The sequence below is a fragment of the Schistocerca serialis genome, chromosome 5 (assembly GCF_023864345.2).
Source record: "Schistocerca serialis cubense isolate TAMUIC-IGC-003099 chromosome 5, iqSchSeri2.2, whole genome shotgun sequence".
Taxonomy (NCBI): Eukaryota; Metazoa; Arthropoda; class Insecta; order Orthoptera; family Acrididae; genus Schistocerca; species Schistocerca serialis.
This window is the reverse complement of record NC_064642.1, coordinates 289,341,350-289,365,355: the sequence shown is the minus strand read 5'-3', so window position 1 is coordinate 289,365,355 and position 24,006 is coordinate 289,341,350. Positions and strand designations below refer to the sequence as shown.

General features: G+C 35.6%; 1 protein-coding gene across 2 annotated transcripts in view; it reads left to right on the top strand.

Annotated features, from left to right (window-relative positions):
• Positions 1-19,020: 19,020 nt before the first annotated feature.
• The window catches only part of LOC126480904 (DDB1- and CUL4-associated factor 5), a 127,132-nt gene continuing 122,146 nt past the window's right edge, over positions 19,021-24,006 (top strand). The window contains exons 1-3 of one of the 2 annotated variants that reach the window (XM_050104303.1): positions 19,021-19,041; positions 19,174-19,387; positions 19,474-19,654. In XM_050104303.1, the coding sequence (XP_049960260.1) occupies positions 19,192-19,387; positions 19,474-19,654 (377 nt within the window). In that variant the 5' untranslated portion in view covers positions 19,021-19,041; positions 19,174-19,191. Of the gene's footprint in view, positions 19,067-19,173; positions 19,388-19,473; positions 19,655-24,006 lie in introns of both variants that reach the window. The other variant, XM_050104301.1, reaches the window with a different exon arrangement.

Genomic DNA, 24,006 nt, shown 5'->3' with positions numbered 1-24,006 from the left:
TGCAAATAATAAAAAATTGGAGACAACTGTGCGAAACTTTTTGAACGCCTGTGTAGTTGTGTAAATGAGTCAGTAAAACTGATCTAAACACACAGCAAGGATGGTACACACAACAGCAAAATTACATACCTACAGCTAATGAGTACGCTAATGGAAATGGAAAAAACAAAAGATTTAAAAGAAATTTCCCAAACAACAGGGGTAATTTCACCGCATGAGTGAATTACAATTCACCATCACAAGACCCTATGCTGAAGATGAATAAAAACAGTCAGCTGCAGCAGTGGCTGATGCACGGCAACAATACCATGCCTCATGCAGTACCGCAGCTGACCTTTGGGCACCAAAAATAACTGCACAGCCGCTAATTGAAACGAAACAGCCCATTAAGACCTATTTAAAACAAACATTTCCCAGTGTAATTCACGATCGCACATGTAAACAAAATACGTAACTCACCTGGAATAACTTATAACTGAAAAAATAACTGTTTAATCCATCTCAGTTCAAAGTGTAGAAGCTCTGTAAATGAAGGGAATAGTTCCCACAAAGGGAGTCTCCAGTAATTAATAAAAAAATATAAATATATTTTTATAATTTCTTATTTGAAAGTTTATTCTCGAATGAAATAACAGACATCTACTAATATCATAGTGTACTGACTGTACTGAGCAGGCATACTTTTATATATGTATTTTCAGTTTTTTGTATAAATTTTAATTGTTAATTATACATGGATAGCCATATTGGCATAGGGAGTCAGTGCTTTGTGTGATTTTGGACAGAGAGCATGTAGCTGGTTGTGCATAATTAATTCATTATTGTAAGTATGTTACAACTTATTTCAGATTTGTCAAGATGTTTTTTTAATTAATTTGAGAATACAATAAGTATTCAGTGGAAACAAAAAACAGGATTAATTATTTAAAAAATAACTTTGTAGTTACTTTTTTACAGTTACTGTTTCAGGACTCATGCAGCGACAGACTACCACCTATGATAAGTAAAACAACCCCTAAGAATGTTATAATTGGTGTATGGAGCTGCGACACAGTGTAAATCTGTAAACTAATCTTGTATTTTGTTTCAGAGTTAATCTGCTTGTTGAAATAATATTCCATTTTTACGAGAACAGGACAAAGAAGAATGTGAGTAACACTACAAAGTATACTTATGTGAGAATGCAACTTGGAGAACCAATTGTAAGTACAAAACTTATTTGAAATTTTACTTTTGGAAACTGTTTTTCGTCTCCTTTGGCATTATGGAGGATAATAGAGAGGTTAACAGCAATAGGCAAGTTGATGATACCGGGGAGGTTAATGGAAACTTGGAAAACAGCGTAGATATTGCTGCTAATAATGTTGCTAATCAGGACAGTGAAATCGAAGGGGATAGTGACCACAGTAGTGTATGTACACCCTTTTGTGGATCTGAATTAAATGTATCTGCCTTAGATAGGTTAGTGCAGTTAATGGAATAGCAAAAAAGATCAATTGAAGAACAGAAAATTTTTCTTGATTCTATCGATAAAAAATTAGACAACCATAGAACCCAAATTTGTGAGACAAAAGACAGTTTAGAGAGGTGTTGGGAATAAAGTAAACGAAAATTCCAGAGACGTGTCGGCTATAGAAGGGGAAATTGTTACCTTAAAACAGGAAAACCAAAATTCGAAATGAAGCAAAATTCTTTGGAAAATTTCGAAAAAGTTGCTACTGTAGAAGTGTTGCAATTGAAAATACTCAACAAAGATTTTGTAAAAAAAATATCACAGAAACAGATCAAAATATACAAAATTTCACTAAAATTACAAATGATAATTTCGCCGAGTTAAAAGAAGATGTAGGCACTTGTTTAGGTGAAATTTCAAACTTCAAATCTAAATTTCAAGAAATCGAAGATTCCGTTGCTGTGAAATCTTTCTGTAGTTACAGTCCATTGTGGGGTAATGTAAACATAAAAACATTTTCAGGGGAGGGCAATATAGGTCCAGTTGATTTCATGTTCCAGATTAAAGACAATGTGACTGATAAAATGAGCGATAATTTGAAAATTAAATTTTTTTTAAAAGTTCTTAGATGGGAGAACCAAGCAATCAAAACTGAAATGTCGTTTAATGAGGTAGAACGAGGTTTCATGAACAAAATCTGGTCAGAAACTAAACAAGCTAGAACTAAGTCAGAATTTTTTAATGGACCAAATTTCAAACAACAGTTAAAAACTTTCAAATGATCCAAATTCTCGCTCTAAAATGTAGGTTACCGAATAGGGTTCAGTGGAGTCTTGTCTATGGACCTGATGACACAATTGAACAATTCTTTAGATATATAGATAAAATGGATTTAGTATGGGAGAGAACTTACAGATATAATGACAGACCTGATAATAGCAGGAATAACAATAACTGAGCTTTCAATGATCATTTGAATAGCAGATTTAGAAATGATGACAGAGGAAATGGGGAGAGAAATGATAGGCAGAGACCTGAGAGTAGGAATTTCGAACCAAGCAATAGGCAGTGGGGGGCAAAATCAGGGAAACAACAGTAACAATTTTGAAAACAGAAGAAATGGTCCAGTAAACTAAGAACTGCCTCTTTCGGAGCCTGGCGAAATGGGGCAAATAGACGTAGGAATTAGAATCAGGCACATTGGAGTAATCTCAGAAGTGGAAGAGGGAGAACAAATAGAACATACCAAAATTTTGTACTCAGAATACAACCTGAAGTGAGTAGAATGAAGTTTGATAGGGAATTATGGGAAAATTTTTATCCGAAAACAAAGATGAAAAAAGTAAAAAAATCTGAATTTGAATTAGAAGGAAACACTGACAAATTTCTTTAACAGTAGTAATGCAGTAGTAGCTGTTGATGGTGATGAGAACAGATCTGATGAGTATGGCATAGTGAGATTGTTGAGTGACTATGAAATGAGTGAAAATGCTGACACTGGTGCTGTATGTGTGGAAGCTGATGTTCATGTGCTAGGCAATGGATTGACAATGACAGAGTAATTCCAGATGAAATTACAGTAAATAATAAACAGGAAAATGAGGATGTGGTAGAACAGAGTAGTCACAGTGTCGAGGTTGCTGAAGTATGTGAAGAGAGAAATGAGTCTGGTGTTGAAAATAATATTAAATGTGATGATAATGTTTCTAATGAGAATGATTCAGATGATAAGGATAATGATGTTGATGGTATGTTACTTACAGAATTAGATGGGATGGTATATGTAGAAGATAAAGTTGATGATTTGATGCTGAATGATTCTGGAATTTCTGGTGAATGTTCAAGTAATGAGTTAGAAACCAGTAGAGCAGTGCCTGATAGATTAATGTTACAATTTGATGTCAGTTATGTTGTGTCTGAATGTGTTTGTGAAAATGGAAAGGAAGATCTAATTAGTGAGAGAGTACTAAGTGTAGTCAATGACTATAGTAGCAAATGTCCGTATGGTGATCAAAAGTGTAAGGTCTTAAGTGAAGTTGGTTAAAGTGTGCACTCAGATGATAAAATTGCTATGAAAAATGTGGAACAGTCTCCTGGGGGTAATATGAGTAGTAAATGTGTAGATTCTGTAATAAAAGGTAGTGATTGTGATAAAGTGGTGAAAATAGTTAGTGACTATGGTGACAGATGTAACCATAGTGGCCAAAAGTTTTAAACCATAAATGACATTTGTCAAAATGTGCATTTAGTAAAGGAAAGTTGTGTTGGTAATTTGGAACAGGTATGTAACAGTAACTCAATTAGTGAATGTGTATTTTGTCTATTCATAGAGTGGGGGTTGAAAAGGGTATATTTGAACATTTGTGTATGCTTTACCTGGCATGGATTGGGGGTTGTTTGATTTTTATGTAGGACCATTTGAATTTGTTGTTATTTGGAGGAATGTGACACAGCTGATATTGTACAGACAACCTTAATCACCCCTTTAGCATCATAATATTTGTTCTTTGATATTTGACATACCATTGGAAATTTATTTGTTATGCATCTTACTTTACACAATCAAGGTCATACTGTATACTTTCACAAACTCAATGTTTGTATTTATTTATTTACTTGTCTATATAAATCTCTTTTTCAGTACATATATTGTACACAGCATATTGTACAGAACACCTTTTTCAGCTATTGGTTTTTCAAATGTCAAACATACATGATTTAAATTTTTATGACAAATTGGATCTATACAGTTAATAATTACAAATTTCTGAAATACTGTATATTTATAACTTATTTCTACAATTAAAGATACATATTACATTTTTTCTTGCATAAGATACTGTGAGATTGAATAGTAGCAGTTTTTCAGAAAGTAGGCTGTCACAGACTTTTTAAAGCTTTATAGTTCAGGAAGAGATTTTATATTTCATGGTAATCTGCTGTAAAGTTTTGTTCCAGCATGATATACACCTTGTTGGCATAATGGTGTGTTACAATGATTGACATGTATGTCACTGTCTGCCCTGGTACTGTAATCATGGACACTTTTGTTTTGAGGAAAAAGGTTTTCTTTTCTCAGTATGCTGTTTTTGACATGCATGACTACTTCCAGTATATAAATGCAGGGAAGGGGCAGGATCGTTAGATCTTTAAAGAAAGGTTTGCATGGTTTTCTGCTGCTCACTCATTTCATTATTCTTTTAATTGCCTTTTGTTTCCTGAAACTGTTATGACCTGGTGTACATTTCCCCAGAAAATTATATCGTACTTCAATATTGAACGTACATGAGCAAAGTATACAGCCCTAACTGTTTCTACACTAGTACCGTTGCAGAGAAGTCTTACTACATAGCTCGTCACTTAAGACCTCATTCAAGTACACTGTCAAGGACCAGTCCCAAGTTTCTCCAGCAATTCAGTGATATTGACTGCTTCTATGTATGTGTATGAAACAAACCCCAATGAAATTGAATTCCTACAGGTACAAACACCACCTTGCTAGTCTTTGGTGTAGCAGTTTACATGTTGAAAGAAAAGATAATGATTGGTGATCACAATATACTTTAGTGTTTTTACCCCAATGAAAATACTCAAATTTCTTAAACGACCAAATTACTGCTAAACTTTCCAGTCCTGATACGGAATATGATCTTTCTGCCTCTGATAAAGTTCAGCTGGCAAAGCTGATGACTTTGGGTATGGTTTTTCCCTCTCCCTCTTGTATCTGTAATAAATTTGCCCCCAACCCCTGAGACAAGGTGTCTGTTCTTAAAACAAAAGTCTTTGACATGTCAGGATGACTCAAAATGTTTTCTGATGTTAATGCATTTTTAATTTTGATAAAGTCTTCCTGGCATCTCGCATCCAATAACAAAGGCTTATTCTTTCTCAACAGGTTAAGTAGGCCATCGCTATTCATAAGCTGCTGTGGTATAAATTTTCGGAAAAAAGAAGTTAGTCCTAGATATACTTTCAATTGTTTTCTGTTCCTTCGGGGTGGGCAATTACGTATGGCATCTAGTTTCTTTTGATCTAGTAATATACCCTGTTCTGATATGATATGCCCTAAAAATTTCACTTGTTCTTTGCCAAAGTCAGATTTCTTTAGATTTGCTGTTACTCTGTACTTTGTAAATCTCTGAAATACTTATTCCATTATACTGATGTGTTCTGCCCAAGTTGATGTGGCTATTAACATATCGCCAACATAAATTGTAACTTTTCTGAGCAATTCAGGTCCTAAGATCTTGTCCAAGACTGATATAATTATGCCTGCACTAATGTTCCTGTTAAACCATTCAGACACTCTTTTTGTAATATCTTTTGCAGATGCAGTAAAATTCTCTTCTTTATTCCCTTCAATCAATAGACTGGTGTCATCTACAAACAGTACTGAAACAGAATCCCTAACATGTGATGGGAAATCATTAATGTCGACCAGAAAAAGAAAGGGACCAAAAATGGAGCCCTGTGGAACACCTTGGCTTAGTCCACATGATTCTGAAAGGTGTACCTTGAGTTCATTTCCTTCCGTGTACTTAATTTCAGTTACCTGAGAGTGATATTCCAAATATGATTCAATCCACTGATTTGGCACACCTCTTACACCAAACCATTCAAACTTCCTCAAGCGTATAGAATGATCAGTCACATCAAAATCTTTTGTTAGGTCCAAGAATAAGCCTGAGATATTTCTGTGGTTGTCCACTGCATTTAAAACGTGGTTTATCACATTGAAAGTGGCTGTTTCAATTAATCACTGTGGTCTAAAGCCATTTTGACATTCAGAAATAATACTATTCTTGTCGAAGAATGTAATTAGTTTTGAAAGGAACACTTTTTCAATAATTTTCGAAAACCCTGACAATAGAGACACAGGCCTATAGTTACCCTATATTGATGATCACCTTTTTTATATAGGTGTATTACTTTTGCCCTTTTCAGTTGCTGAGGGAAGACACTGCATGATAAGGATGAATTGCATATCTCCAATAAAGGCGAAAGTATTTGTCTTGCTGTTATTTTTATAATATAATCTGGAATATCATCAATACCTGTTGAATACTTACTCTTCAGTGAATTAATGGTATTGAGGAGCTCTGTTTGGCTTACTGGACTGAGGAACATGGATATATTATTTATTTCTATAGATGAAAGTTCTTCACATGTTTATTAGGTGTATTTCCAAATTTTTCCTTCACTAATTTTCCAGCAACAGTACCATAATAAGAACTGAAACTGTTTGCAACTGCCCTAGGGCCAGTGACATTCTTGCCATCATGTGGCATCACAATATTTTTGTGAGTTATCTTCTTCCCCATAAGATCCTGCACAGCTTTCCACATGGACTTAGTTTTATTGGATGACTTCATAATATATTTGTCATTTTCCTTCATTTTTGCCTCCTTCATGACCCGTTTCATATTTAACTTGAATTTTTTGAAATAATTAATAAATTCTGGATTGCTGTGAGTTTTTGACTGCAGAAAAAGTTCCTGCTTCCTTTTACAAGATACTCTAATGCCTGATGCAATCCAGTTTTTGAATCTATCTGTGTTTTTGGAAATCGCTTTCCTTTGTGGAAAGGCTTTGTCAAAGTTATGCTTGAAAATGTTCAAAAAATTTTCCTTCTTTTCGTTGGTACTAGAAGTATCATATACTTGTCTCCAAGATTGTTCGCTGATTAAGTACTGGAAGTATTCAATATTTTTCGTACTATAAATTCTTTTATGGATAGCATTTTCTATACTGCTCGAAATGTGATTTACAGGTGTGGTCAGTAATTGTGAAAGATGGTCACTATAGCCAGTATTAAAGTTTTCTGATGTACACTTGTCCATGTTTACACATACCTGATCAGGGAGAGCGACAATAGTTTTTGTTACATGTGTTGGGGAGCTAACAGTCAGACAAAGATTGTAGGCTTTTATAATATTTAAAAACATTTCCCCGTGATGGCTAGGGCTCAGAAAGTCAATATTAAAATTATCACACAGTACCACTGTTTTCCCAGTTGTCTTAAGTTTGCCTAAAGCAAGTTCCAATTTTTTGATAAAAACACTTATGTTTGCTAACAGGAGATCTATACACACATAAAACAATAGTATTTTCAGACATTAACTCAACAACTGAGATTTCAAAGTCTCTTTCACAACCAAGTTTGCAAACAGATGCTATATTCTTATAATCTACATTTTCTCTTACATATATACAAATTCCCCCATACTTTGATTCCATTCTACAAAAGCAGTTTGCAAGGTTAAAATGCATTATTTTTAAGTACTGAAAATAATCATTTTGTAGCCAATGCTCACAAAAACATAAAACTGAAGCATATTTCCATTCACTGTTGAGAAATATATTTATTGCACCAACTTTGTTTGTTAATGACTGTACATTCTGATGTGTAATCTTCGGTGTGTATTTGCAATTTAATTCTGCATCACATTTTTTTGTGATACAGCCTACTTCTCTAAAAAATGTCTTTCGCATTTTTATAAGACGTTGCATCTTTCTTTATGACCCATTTGTCCAAAGTATTTTGGACTGCTTCTATATTATACCTATTGTGATTCAAATTTGCTAGACTACAGATTTCTTCAACCAAAAGTTCTTTCCCTCTGTGATTTAAATAAAGGCGATGGCTGGTGTGCATGGACCTGCCTAACGTGCTTACAGTTATTAAGTTCACATATAGAAACTTTTTGCATACAGCATCTATCTCTTTGTTTACTCTTTCTATTAATTCATTAACACATGACCAAGGAGGTAAGACGTATCTGTGTGGTTGATTCACAACAGCTACATTTGTGTTGCCTAATTTGGGTAGCGCACTTTCAAGAACAGTGATGAGTTCACTACCTTTATCTCTGGCAACATTATTTGCACCTGCGCAAATTACGACACAGTCTTTTGGGTTATGGTTTTCACACGATTTTTCCACTGTTTTTGTCACTTCTGCAATTCCTGCTCCTGGTTTGACAAAGGCTTGGACACTTGCATTAGTTTGTGTATCCGCTACCTTTTCTGCTATCTGACGTCCATGATTATCGGCAAAAATTAACACTTTTTGTTCTTTTTTGCACACTTGACGCCAGTCGACTGATTTTTTAATCACATTTCTTTGTTTAGGATGAGAGACGCGCGAAAATTTTGCAGTGCACGGCTGTTGTTGTTTGTAATTATTACCTGGTTTCTGAATGACATTGTTTGTGGAACCACGTTTGTCATTATAACTGTTTGATGCACTTATTTTATTGTTTCCAAGTTTTGTGCTGGTTTCCACAGTCGTTCTTTCTTTTTTTACATCACTGGTAGCTGATATTTCTTCCAGGTTTAGACGATGCTCTGTTTGTTGAGTTTTACAACCAAGATGTTGCAGCTGTTTCTCCAATAAGGCTACAGGCCTTTCAAGTTCACTGATTTCACTGTTTTTTGCAGTTAAATGAGACGAAAATCATAGCAATATTTACATATCGATGTCACTGAATTTGCATTTCCCACGGTTTTTTCACTAGATTTTGATCTTGTAATGATTTCGTTTGCGTTTTTTGCTTTAACTTCGCAGTAGTAACACTTACCTGGTCGAACCACGATATTTTTTTTCACTTAATACATAAAGACTCATTCTTTTTTACGTTCTTCATGGAACTTGATTTTCGTGAATCTTTTTTCACCGCCATTTATATCGCAGTGAAAGTGAAATAACCAATAAGAGGAAATTTATTTTCATTTTTGTTATCACTGAATACTTGAACAATTTTTAAATTCTTATCTCCATCAAAATTATAAATTAAATAGTGATTTGAGGAATTGAAGTAGTTGAGAAATCATACAGTACACTGAATAGTCAAGGCAAAACCTGGGAGTGTACATCCACTCAGAAACATTTTTCAGCAGTTTGTGCTGAAATTTAACAGGTAGGAGATCTGTGGTACTTTCTTAGATACACCATGTGGCATATGGTGCCTTGCCCCAGCCAGTGGCTCCATATTTATTTTCTGGAATCACTTATCTATTTACTATCCTATCTAGTTAGTAAGAGCAGTTAAGATCCCTCTACTGTCCTAGAGTATACAGTGTGCAATTTGTAAGACGCAAGTCTATATCTTGACCAGGCACTTGACTAAAGAGTGTGGAAGAACAAAACAACACCAATTTCAATTTTTTTTAGAAACTAGTATTTTCAAAAATGAATGATATCCATTTTTCTTATTATGATTCATCGTGTAGTGATTTGTTACTGTGTACCAGTAAAATATGAACATAGTAATTTAGTATATGATCATTCTATGTGAAGGAATAGCATTTGTTACATGTAACCTTCAATGAAAACGCAGATGATGTGACTGACTGTGTGGTATGGATATTAAATATCTGACAGATGATGTGTGATTCTGTCAAAGCTATAAATTCTGATGAAACATGTAGTTACAAGCATAATAATTGTGTGAGGATAGTAAGAACAGATGCTATTTCAAATGATGACAGTCTCAAATCATTCTAACTAAATTTTCCTCTGGACATTGGAAGCTCTTTTTGCAATTTGGGGGTGGCGAACCCAAGGCTCTGAGCTGGTGTGACTCTTTCCTTTTCAAGTGACATACTCTCTTACTTATCTGTACAAACTCACCCTCTTCCACTTTCTGATTCGGCCAAGTAGTTAAGAGACTGGATGCCAAAAGGACCTGGTGCACGTATTTTATACTGGGAAAGCTGTTTTTTTCTGGTTATCTGCATATGAGTACAAACTTTGGGCAGATTTAATAATGTGTGGTTCAATAATATAACCATAGTATGAATTTTGAGGAGAGTTGGTGTAATATTTACTTATGTCTATACAGTTATTCTCACTATGCTGTCAAAGTTATAATCTCAATGTGCTGATGAGTTTGTGAAAAGCTGAGAAAATGTTTAAAGTTGGTATGAAGATTACTTAAAATATCTGTGCTGTAATAGCAATGTACTATTACTTTACAACTGAGATGTGATTACAATTAGGTCAGACTGTTTGCAGCCTTATATATGTGTTCTCATTTGGTTTCACCTGTACTATACCTATTATTTGAAAGTCACTGGATAGACATTGATTTACTACCAAGACTGAAAATACTTTGTCATGATCTTGTCCTTAACATGTTTTAGATCCAATATGTAAGTGGAAAGGAATATTTATCAGAAAGAAATTTATTATGTTTGTACTTCTTCTGTAATTCGTCTGTGGAGCATAAAGAAAATGGAATTTTATGTTGGAGATAGTTATTGGGATAGAAGTGTACTGATTCCCAGGATTTAAGATTCACACAGTTTTATTTTCATGTAATTTTTACCACTTCAATGACCAAACCATTGGTAGTCTTGTTTAATTGTTCTTTTGCCATCTTAATACTATGAGATATGGATGATGTTTACAACATGTCTGGTATCTGCACAAGTCATGCTTACTCCTCAGTATAGATATGAGGTGTTCTTTGTCAGAATGCCTACACAAATCTGAACTGTTCAGTACTGCTGTATGTTACAGCAACTCCATGCTTTTCAATACATACAAATGTTAGCTTATTATCTGATTGTTAATGAAAATTTTCTCCAATGTCTTATTGAAAATACTCTGATGACCACTAATGATTCATGTGTAATGAGTAGAAAAAAAGTTAGAAATTGAAGATTTGTATTCATGATCTAGTTATGGTTCTTGCAGACATCTGCTTTCAATTCAAGCCTAGTTGATTCAATAATATGTACCTGATGCGGAAATATATATATATATATATATATATATATATATATATATATATATATATTTATCATACCATTAGAGTAGCTGAAATAACCATTTTACTTCTAGTATTAACCCATTCACATTTAACCACTAGTAATTTACCCTTTGCCTTAACCTATGTTGAAATTTACCTCATCTGTGCCCAATTTTAATTACTGTCTGATCTGATGTTGCTACATCATGTCCAATGTGGTGATGACTAACGAGAAATCTGTCAACTAGTTGCTGAGCAGTATGTGTCCTGGAAGTAACCTGCTGGTTCTTAATTTGCCAATGTAAATCTGATTCTACAGTGGCGTTTAACCACTAGTAATTTACCCGTTGCCTTAACCCATGTTGGAATTTACCTCATCTGTGCCTAATTTTAATTGCTGTCTGATATGATGTTGCTACATCATGTTCGATGTGGTGATGACTAATGAGAAATCTGTCAACTAGTTGCTGAGCAGTATGTGTCCTGGAAGTAACCTGCTGGTTCTTAATTTGCCAACGTAAATCTGATTCTACAGTGGCGTTTAACCACTAGTAATTTACCATTTGCCTTAACCTATGTTGGAATTTACCTCATCTGTGCCTAATTTTAATTACTGTCTGATATGATGTTGCTACATCGTGTTCGATGTGGTGATGACTAACGAGAAATCTGTCAACTAGTTGTTGAGCACTATGCATCCTGGAAGTAACCTGCTGGTACTTAATTTGCCAACGTAAATCTGATTCTACAGTGACATGTGGCCATGGTGTCTCTCAGTCTCTACAAGAAGATGCTGAAAAATTTGGGATGACGACATTCAAGCTATGAGGACAAGGTGCCTTTGACAGTTATTGTGGGCAAATCCTTTTATCCGTCCTTGTGGTTTCCTGGCCTGAAATGTTCATGTCGGCTCAGTTGTTCTAAAGCCGAAGTTTGACTTCTAAAGGGATGGCGTTTGGACCTACAAGTGGTACAGTCGTTATGTCTATGTACGTTTCAACAGTTTAAAACTGACAATTTTTCCATGAAAATTGTTGTCTGAAAGGCTAACAATTACTGTTTCTTGTAAACTGCTTGACAACTACCTATACATGATACAATGCATACTATAGTCATCTGTTTAATCTGGTCTGCCTAGACTCAATACAATCATATACTGTTACATGCAACATATTCCTTTATAATCACCTATTTTCAGTGTAATTTCAAACTTTGAGTGTTTATTCATATGCACTGCTGCTTGTAATATTTTCTGTCTATACTTAATACAATGATATACTGTTGTCAGCAATCACTACCAATGCTATTTTCTTTTCAAAAGAAATGCATGTACTATAATTAATCTACATCTTATACGCAAAAAATTAGAACTACTGATGTACTGACATGTACTATGATGCGCTGCCACATGCAACTTAATTCTCTGTAATTATTTATAGTATTTGTGATAAACTACTTTCTTGTGGCATACAGCGTACCCCAGAAATTATTAACAGCAATATCATAACCATAATTGATTCTATCACTATACTTATGACTGTTTACTTATAAGTACTGCCATTTGAAAAACAAATTAAATATCTTTTGTCTTTGCCTTATGTAAAATTTTGTAACACTATAAACACATGAAATATGTCCTTGAACTTAATGTAAGACTTACATATACCAAGACATTTGGGAACTTTAATTTTATATCTCAGACCTGCCTCTTGCTTAATTTTGAGAAAATAACAAAAAATTTCTTTTGTCATTGTTACACTTGATTCTGTGATGTCTATCAAATATATTGATGTATATGAAAGTGCTTCACTTAATGTGAACATTGTAACACTTGGATGATCCACCCAGTGAGGCAGTTGACTTTTTTTAATTTTTTTGATGTGAGATATGCTGTATTTCATGCATTTGGCTACCTTATTTCTATATTGCTAGATTTATATAATAATTTATGTTTGAGCAGCAACAGATACAGTTATTCTGTAGGTACAGTAATTTTCATGTATATGTTTCAGATATGTCGCAGGTTTCAATATTATATGTTTATGTAATTCATTATATTTGATCAACCCCAGATACTAGAGGGACTGCTTGTAAATCAGCTGTTGGATCTAGCATTTATTACTTGGTTAACCAATACAGCATTTTATTTGTCATTTACTCTGTCCAGCAAAATGCTATTTGTTCGCCCTTCGTTGATCAATCAATAGGGAGTCTTGGGGTTAATTTTCAGGGACTGTGAAGGTGAAGCTGTGGCAAGTCTGTTCCGCAGGGAATGCTGAACACTCTTCTCCCTCCTGTGCTACAGTAAAGTGCTGGAACTGTGGGGGCCCTGGTTAGCGGTATAGGGGGGTTTCCTGTCTTTGAGGTCTGTCATCTTTTCTTCTTCAACTCCAACACTCCAAACCTTCTATTTCCTTTCTTACTTCTTATGCGAGTGCCAAGCTATTCTTTCCTCCGTTCACATGTATATGTCTCTATTGCTGAGACCCTTCTTATTTACTGTGTCTGTTTTATTAAGCAACTAAAACCTATTTTATAGGAGGATCTGGAGAACAAGCTAGCATTTCTGTGTTATTAGATGTAACCATTCTCTATCATACTATATTATTTATTTTGTCTGATTTTGTTGTAAGTTGTGGCCCAAATGGTAAATAATTACTTATGTATTTACTTTGCTATATACTAGCATCTGAATCTACTATATCATGTATTACTTCACATTTGAGTACCAAGTTATTCTTGTCTCTGTTCACATGCATATGTCTCTATTGCTGAGACTCTTCTAATTTACCTAAACAGCCTATTAAATGACTAAAGCCAGTTTTATAGGAGGAACCAGGAATCATGCTAACATTTCTGCATTATTAGATGCAACCATACTCTTTCATACAATATTATTTATTTATGTCTAATTTTGTTGTATGTTGTTAATCAAATGGTAAATAATTACTTGTATATTTAATTTGCTATATACTAGCATCCGCATCTTCTATTTCATTTATTACTTTTCATTTGAGCACCAAGTTATTCTTGTCTCTGTTCACATGTGTATGTCTCTATTGCTGAGACACATCTCATTTACCCTGTCAACACTTGTTGTTGTTGAGTAAAGCCTATTTTATAGGAAAATCCGGGAAACAAGCTAGTATTTCTGCACTGTTGAAGGTACTGATTTTACTTATATATATATATATATATATATATATATATATATATATATATATATATATATATATATATATATATATATATATATATATATTGCTCAACCATATAACTGTCATGATGTAAGTGTCACTTATGAACCAATTACCAATGTATAATGTTCAACCAAATAATTGTTATGATGTACCAATTATTTATGATTCATTTATTGTGTATTCACACCCAAGTGCTGAACATGTACTTGTGTATAAGGTCCAATCAAATAGTTGTCGGTGCTGTTTCAATTATTTATAAAACACGACCAATCTTTTGATTTGTGCAAGTAGGCATAAAAATTAACAGCAGTGAGAAGTAACACACCACTTCATGCGAAGCGAAAGTATAAACGAAATTAGCTAATGGCTCAGCTGTTGTACACTCAACAACATGCGCTTACATCAGTAGCAGGAGAGGAGACACTGACCTGTGTGCATGCGCGAAAGACTGGCAGAAGGTGCAACCAAAATAGGAATGCAACATGCATCTAACCTAAGCACAAAGTAAGCGGAAATACTACGCAAATACATCTACTATCTGAGGACTAAGGAACCTATTGATATATGCACACAGAGATTTAATTAAATACTAAGCTGTGTACAATATATTTTCAACCAAAAGGAAGCATTATGAAAAACTATAAAAGACGTGTAGCTAAGGACTAACAACAAAATACCGTGAGAAATGTCAAATAATGTTCTTTGTAGAGTAAATGATCATTATGGGTAACAGAATAAACGAATGTCTATGAATTTACACAAAGTATGGAAATATCTGTGAACGTATACAATGACCAAATATGTCAGTGGCCACTGAGCTACTTAATGCAATTAGTTTTAAGTTTTTTCTCTCAGCGACCAGTGCAGCATCACGGCGCAGAAGAAGAGAATTATGTTGAGAATAGCAGGTACCAAATGAAGAAATGGGCCGCACATTGAGTAAACAATTTAGTTATAAGGATATTTATACAAAGGTCATAAGGCAAATGAAAAATGAAATATGCATCAACACATTGTGTCTCCGTGACAATTATCAGTACCTATTTGCTGCCGAGTATGCATAGACATTTAAACTTGAGATTTTACAAAAACTATTTTATTTTTATCATGTCACATGAAAGCTTGAATAATGACATTTCAAGGTATTTGAGAAATAAAGTCTATGATGATTAAAACATCATGTTTCACACTCAGCTACACGTGAATTGAAGTAAAAAGCAAGAACACATGAAGAAACAACATGATACTACACGGGTGATTAGTCAGTATACTTTATTTTAACGAAACAAATGTTTCTTGGCAACTAGTCCATCATTGTACGAGCAACATTTCCTCGCAAATCCTTGAACCAGTAGATGCGTATTTCCCTTCTTCCCTCCCAAACAAGGAGGCGGCGTAAATTGTAATTAGGCCAGCAATGTGCAATGTTTTAGACCTATTTCCAACGATTTTCTCCATCTTCTACGTAAGGAAAAATGAACTCTCATAAGTGATAAAAGCCTATCTGTAAAATGAAACATAAATGTATTGTATGCTTGTATTATGTCATAATAATGTGATATGTAATTAATTTGCACATGTGATGTGAAGGAAGAGAAGTTGAAACAAACAAACAAACCGAAGTAACAGATCCCAATCAATGAAAATTTTATGATGTTTTAAAACTTAAGAAATTTATGTTCATAATATAAGCGATGGATGACATTTCAGCCACAGCTACAAGTTGTAATGTTATGTATATTGCTGTAAGTCAATACTTGCACTAATTTTCATTGGAAACTAAACTCTGTATGAAGAAATGAACTTTAAAGACAAGCAATTTACACAGTGTTTTGGACGGCTATGTGTGTCTTTCAATAAGTGGACGGTCAAGTGTGGTGACATGAAAATGCATGAACAACCAAATAACTTCTGAGTATCGTGGCTCACAACACTTGACACTTTGACAAGTGAAACAAGTGAACTATAGTTGTTTGAGCTGGTACTTACCTCATCAATGGACGCTGTTGGTCAGGGTTCTCTACTCTGAAAATGCGAATATGACGGGTCATAATGATCCCGTGGCAGTCAAAATGGAGATCTTCTGCCACAGCATCGGATTCTGAACAATAAGCACACACCCACTGCACCCAGAATGAAGATAAACGCCACAGAAATTCTTCGATATGTGACACTCAGGTGAAAGTGCGATACTTAATGTGAAATCAACAATAAGAAAGCGAATTCAAGCACGTGCGACGGTAGCTTCTAGCATATTGACCATTATCGTTTAGCTCTTAGCCACCAAATCAGCCAGTGCGCCAGCGTGAAACACGGCAGCGAGAATGAAGCAAACTGAATATTATTGTTAGCGCACTAAATTCAAATATGTAATGGACTGCCATATGATGTATATAACCTTTTAATTTCTTGAATAATTCTAACCTAATTAGGATAAGTTGACATCCATTCTATTAAATAAAAAAGGAAGCCAATAATAAAAGGCATCGACCCCTATCGGCAAATGTAAAAAAATAAAAAATTACACTGTACGTATCCGTACCATGTCAGCATACATCGTGGGGGCAGTTGTGTAAGTACATGATGAAAGACCCCCAGGATGCTGTAAATTTAAGATTTATTAAAAAAAAAAAAGAAAGAAAAATGAAACACCAAGCGGCCAAAGAGTTGGTAAACGCGTTAACTATGAATGTGTGGTAAGGTGCATACAAATGAAAGAAAAAACATTCAATTTTTGTACAGTTTTTTTTTGTTTTTACTCTCTTGTATGTAGAAGGACGATGAAGATGTGCGATTTTAGATATGAAGTATTGTGACCTCTATGTATCATATGTGTGCGTGAATAATATTATGTTGAACAACAGTATCAAGTATTTTTTTAATTATTGCATTGAAGATAACAACATATAAGGAGATTTTTCTTGATTACGACAAGCGCCGGTTTTCTCGGAGTCCACCACCTGCAGCTACAATTAAAATGTAAGTGAAGTCCGATGACCAAAAGATACAAATAAGAACAGAACATTTTTTAATAACGTAATCGTATCATATCCTACAAAAATGTGTCTTCATACACATAGTCAATAATATTTAGTAATATTTAATAATTTATTTATTCCTTTTTTTATTACATGTTACTTGTGTGAAGATGCAGACACAGTGAGGCAAAGTACATAAATACCCTCTGTGTCTACTTTCCTTTCTGTATTCCTCGACGCTACTTTTTCCGTAATTACTCCTTGCTTCTTATTCATTAATGTAACTAGTCCTACAACAGTATGCATGTTGTAATTAATACATGGGTGGAATAAATCTGTATTTGAGCAGACTACCGCTGGTGAAATCTTTACGTTCCTGTTGCGCATGTGATTGCCGTTTCTTGCAGTTGCCGCAGCTGCTGTAGTAGAATCTTGCTGTTTAGTTTGACGTTCTTCCTTTAGAGGAGCGGAGTTGCTGGAAGTCATATTGCGAGTAGCTTGTACTAGACACTTGTAGAAGATAATCGTGAAGTTCGGGGTTTCCATTGTGGGAAATTTATGATTCCTTCTTCAATAAAAGGATGTACGCTGGATGTGAATGCACTGTACATTTTATTTTCACAATTAATACACATTAACTGAACACATGTATAAACTACGAGTTAAACGTAGAACGGATATTAAACTATCAAAGAACAATGGTACAAAGATAATATAGACTTTTGTAAACTTTAATACTCATACTGTTTCGTCTTGTACGGTTCTTATTGTCTGACATAGCCACGAATCAAAATCAAGTACTAACCACAAAAGTAAGTTTGAGTGTCACAGGAATAGTATATTGTAGAAACACTCTGAAAGTGTCCATATTTGTTAATACACCTAGAACACTTGCTGGTAAACGACTATGTAAACTTCGTTGCAAATTCGATCAGTAAAATGCTTCGGCTTCTTGACAAAAATCCAAGTAAACAAAAATACACATTCGAATTAGGTTTTGTTCTAATCATATAGTCGGCAGACAAAAATTTCACTCAATGACTTGCTTCATGCTTGCTGAAGGATGAGCTGGAAGTGAACTAGAATAGGATCAACATTTATGTAGTTTACCATTTATGCAGTACTATCTATTAGTTTTGACTCCTTATTTTTATTCGCCATTGAAAGAAATATGTGGCCTTAAGCCAGTAATGATTTGGAAGAAGTGTGGAAGTTACCAGAATGAGATTTTGGCTTGTATTAAAATCGTTACCCCATAAATTAACACATTGTATATTGATAACTGGAGATTGGTTAAAATCTCATATTGATAGGGCAACAAGATTTTCTTTAGACAGCTACTGCTGCAAAGAAGCCTTTAGAGATCATTTATGTCCGAGTCTATTGCGAGTAATTTGTAATTTAGTATCTCTCAGGTCAAAATCGGATGCGGTGATTTAGCTAATTTATCACGTTCAATAAGTAGAACACTTCCCAAATTAAGGGGAGCGATTCTGTATCGGAAGATATCTCATACAAACGTTTGCGAACTGAATTCTACAGGAACTTCGCGGTTTAATAATTCGCGCCCGTACAATCCGTATCTTTGCCTGAAGTGTCAACAAAGATGATAGCATAGAGTTCACAAACTGACAGCTGTTCTGTGCAGAAGGGTGGTTAGCTTTTCTTTCAATGTATGGGGTAGGGGTGCATGTGGAATGCCATAAGAACTTTCACAAGCAAGTGCTAGTTCAACTGACGTAATGCAATTGAGAAAATCGCCTTTATAGGATTTATTTCTGTGGCAGGATCTACGTTTAACTACTATGGCCAGACCATCGCCTTCATGTCCATTACGTTATGTTTTGAACAGGCAGTACGACGAACGGATAAATGTAAAAAGGCGGCTATTAAGAGAGCGTCTCAATAAAGCCACTAACCTTTACAGGAAAGATCTACTTGCCCATTACGGCTGTGTGAATGCCATAGAGTTTTCCAACAGTGGAAAGTTTTTAGTGTCCGGTGAGAAAAAAAAATGGATGTATTGTTTGAATACCCTTCTGTGCATAATTTTGGAACATAAGAATAAAATATAATTTACGTTACAGGAGGAGATGATCGACGAGTTTTAATTTGGAATGTTGAACATGCTCTCCACAACATCGGAACCCCATCTGTAATGCGCGCTAATCATATAAGTAACATATTTTGCCTGGCATTTGACAGCACAACCAGCAGAGTATTTTCTGCTGGCAATGATGATCAAGTCATAGTCCATGATGCTACAACGTAAGTCTAAAATGAGCATTTTACAGACGCCTACATGAAACAGTTTTTTTCTCCCAAGTCTTTCCTTTTGTTTTACTTATAAAATGATTAACAGCGTAAGAATAAAATACCATTGTATTTTATTGTTGCTGCCTAAGGTATTATGAAATTAGAGTGCTGTACAGCAATGAAGACAGAACTGAAAAAAGTTGGACAGTATCCATGTATTCAGTTGTCCTAAATGTTGTAAAACAACCTGTCCTTGTTGTTGATACTAATTCTGATTTGTAAACGAGGTCTGTTAAGTGGGTTATTTGCCATTACAGTGATAAAAATTTGCATTATGTCAAGGACCATGAGCTGTCTAACTTTATAGTAAATGTAAAGGATGACGCAAAATAGAAATGACTTATTTAACATATGCTGTGATTGCTCATACCTTTGACGTATGCCAGTGTAAGAGAACTCTGTACCCAGAGACTGTAAATAAGTTTAAAAATTCACAATTTTTCTGCATTTTTGTGGAGCCTCAATAGTAAAATAAGTTTATTACCTTATGCTCATTTTGCTGTAGAGTATTGCTAGATGAGATTTATGGAAAGATTTTTGTGTGTGTTTTACGTGAAATAGCTTCTTTTGTGGGTCATAAGTTCCATCCCAGTTAGTAATCATCAGTCCATATTTGTGACTGTGAAATGAGTGCCGAGTGTAAATATTGTGGTATGGAATGCTGTACATCCTGTGGATGAGATTTGATTTGATCAGAGAGCTCCTACTGGCATCATTACTACGTTGGTGGATGGTAAGCAATCACATTATCTAGCTTCACTGAAAGAAATACTTGGCCCAACAGAGTGTATTGTGATTGGAAATTTTTCTGAGAATTACTCATTTATTGTACAAGGTGCAGCACAAGAATTTCACTGGCAGCAATCCCAGGCCACAGTGCATCCTTTTGTAGTTTTTGTACCAAAATCATGGTCAGCATCATAAATTGTAAAGAAAATGTGCATAAAGTCACTATCCCATTTGCTCAATAGCTGCAGTACATTAATATCAGAAAACCATTATTCCCCATATAAAAGATGCAATGCTACACTTAGGAAAAATTCACTACATTTCAGAGGGAGCATCATCTCAATATAAAAACTGGAAAAATTTTAAAAATCTGACATTGCATTCTGAGGACTTCAGAATTTATGCTGAGTGGCATTTCTTTGCCACCAACCACGGGAAGAGTGCCTGTGGTGGAGTTGGGGGGACAGTCCAAAGTCTGGCTGCCAGGAGGAGGTTTGAAGAACTCCATCACCCAATCATCACTATGGAAAGGATGTTAAGATGTATTGAACTACATACTCCGTGAGATATGATATGGATTATCTCTCACACAAAGCAGAGGCACAACCGTCTTCAGCACAATACCAAGTAGTATCGTTGCAGGATATCAGGCTGTCTTCTTACATTATTTGTGTGTATGATTCTAATTGGTACCTTGCCTTTGTTATGGACTGTTCTGAAAAGAACCAAGATCTTTCGGTGAAGTATTTGCATCCACCTGGACCAGCTAAAGCTTACTTTTTAACCAAATACGTCAGCTGGGTGAAACTAGGGGACATTCTAAAACCAAATATTGTGCCAAACATTATAACAGGCAGACAGTAAGTGCTGGGCAGGGCAACTGAAATTGAAATACTCCAGTTTAACAACTTTCAGCAGTCCAAGTGAGGAATGGCACTGATCTTCGACGCATGTGCTTCCTATGTAACTTTGTATTTAGATAATGATTGATGTGTTCAGAGTGTGAAACATATCATTTCTACTAATTCAGGTTGAATATGTTGCGGAATAATGGGTCTCTGGTGTCAAATTCTGTGGCACTTACAATACTGTCCTTATCAACACGTACACACTGTTAAAGAGTACAATAAAAAAGTTATGCATTGGATTAACACAAAGATATTTTGGAGGGTAATTAGACTTAGATTCAAGCTACATAGTGAAGCAATGTGCAGCATGCTGTGACCTTGTATGTGTTGCATTTGGGGAGGTCCCACATAGTGATTTTCGACAATTTTGGAGTTTTTCAAAATCCAAAAAGTCAGTGTGTGCATGCAAGCAACACAGCCAAATTTGTGTTATGAATTCAGCTGTATCACCTCTCTATACACACCAAATATTGTTTCAGTACTATCATTCACACATGAGATAAAAAATATTGGAAACTTGCAAAAATGGGATAACTTGTGTAGCTGTTTGGTTGTGTATTACTTCCAGACCATGAACCATTGCAACACATCCCTTCTTTTTCCTAAAAGGGAGAGGTGTTACCGTTCAAATGAGAACCACCTTTTGGCGGTACAGGAGCTAGGTGATCACACAGGGTGGCACGTTTTTTTTTAAAAAATGGCCAAAATTGTATCTTTGGGAGTGCCTAGCTCATATTTCAGTACCTGAGATATGCACTTAATTTAGAGCAGATGTTAACTGTACCAAATTTCATTGAAATCTATAACCATGATGCAACCCACTTTGGCTAAAATTGGATGATTTTCAATGGAATGACCCAGACTAAAATATTCTGGGGGATATTTAGGGAAACATGCTACCACCTCGTAATTGTTGATAGGCAATAATTGGTTATAACCAACTTGTAAAAGATACCACAGTTACCTGATCTGAACCATATGAAAGTCTTCCTGTGTGCAACTTATTGTTGACAGTGATATTCCAAGTTTGTTTTGTGGTAACATTATGCCTCCTGATTCCGTGCATCACAGCCATCCACATCTTCACTGTCACTCAGTCATTTACCGTTCTAATATAGAGTAGAGTCCAAAAAATTCAGATCTAGTGAATGATGCAAGTCAATGGAACAGTCTTTGAAGTCGGTCATCATACAGTGCATAGATGACTTCGATGTTTTCTACACTGTGATCAAAAGTATCCGGACATCCCCCAAAACATATGTTTTTCATATTAGGTGCATTGTGCTGCCACCTACTGCCAGGTACTCCATGTCAGTGACCTCAGTAGTCATTAGACTTTGAGAGAGAGCAGAATGGGGTGTTCCGCGGAACTCGCAGACTTCGAGCGTGGTCAGGTGATTGTTTGTCACTTGTGTCATACTTCTGTATGTGAGATTTCTGTGCTCCTAAACATCTCTAGGTCCACTGATTCCAGTGTGACTACGAGTTTCCGATGTGATAGCGAAGTTGAAACGTTAAGGGGCACTTACAGCACAAAAGTGTACAGGCCAGCCTCATCTGTTGACTGACAGAGACCACCGACAGTTGAAGAGGGTCATAATGTGTAATAGGCACACATTTGTCCATACCATCACACAGGAATTCCAAACTGCATCAGGATCTACTGCAAGTATTATGACAGTTAGATGGAAGGTGAGAAAAATTGTATTTCATAGTCGAGCGGATGCTCATAAGCCACCCATCACGCTGGTAAATGCCAAACAATGCCTTGCTTGGTGTAAAGAGCATAAACATTAGATGACTAAACAGTGGAAAAACATTGTGTGGAGTAACGAATCATGGTACACAATGTGGCGATCCAATGGCAGGGTGTGGGTATGGCGATTTCCTGGTGAACATCATCTGCCAGTGTGAGTAGTCCCGACAGTAAAATTTGGAAGTGGTGGTGTGGTCCTGTTTTTCATGGAGGGGGCTTGCACCCATTTTTGCTTTGCATGGCACTATCACAGCATAGCCCTACATTGATGTTTTAAGCACCTTCTTGTTCCCACTGTTGAAGAGCAATTCGGGGATGGCGATTGCATCTTTCAACACGATCAAGCACATGTTCATAATGCTCAGCCTGTGGCGGAGAGGCTACATGACAGTAACATCCCTGAAATGGACTGGCCTGCACAGAGTCCTGACCTGAATCCTATAGAACGTCTTTGGGATGTTTTGGAATGGCGACTTCGTGCCAGGCCTCACCGACCAACATCGATACCTCTCCTCAGTGCAGCTCTCTGCGAAGAATGGACTGCCATCCCCCAAGAAATTTTGCAGCACCTGATTGAACATTTGCCTACAAGAGTGGAAGCTGTCATCAAGGCTAAGGGTGGGCCAACAATGTATTGAATTACAGCATTGCTGACGAAGAGCTCCATGAACTTGTAAGTCATTTTCAGCCAGGTGTCCGGATACTTTTGATCACATAATGTACATCTACATATATACTCTGCAGATTACCATGAGGTGCATGGCATAGGGTACATCCCATTGTACCAGTTTTCCTGTTCCATTCACGTGTGGAGTGTGGGAAGAATGATCATTTGAATGCCTCTCTGCATGCGGTAATTATTCTAATCATAAAACTGTCTGGGCTAATAGCAAATAATTTAAGGGGGGGGG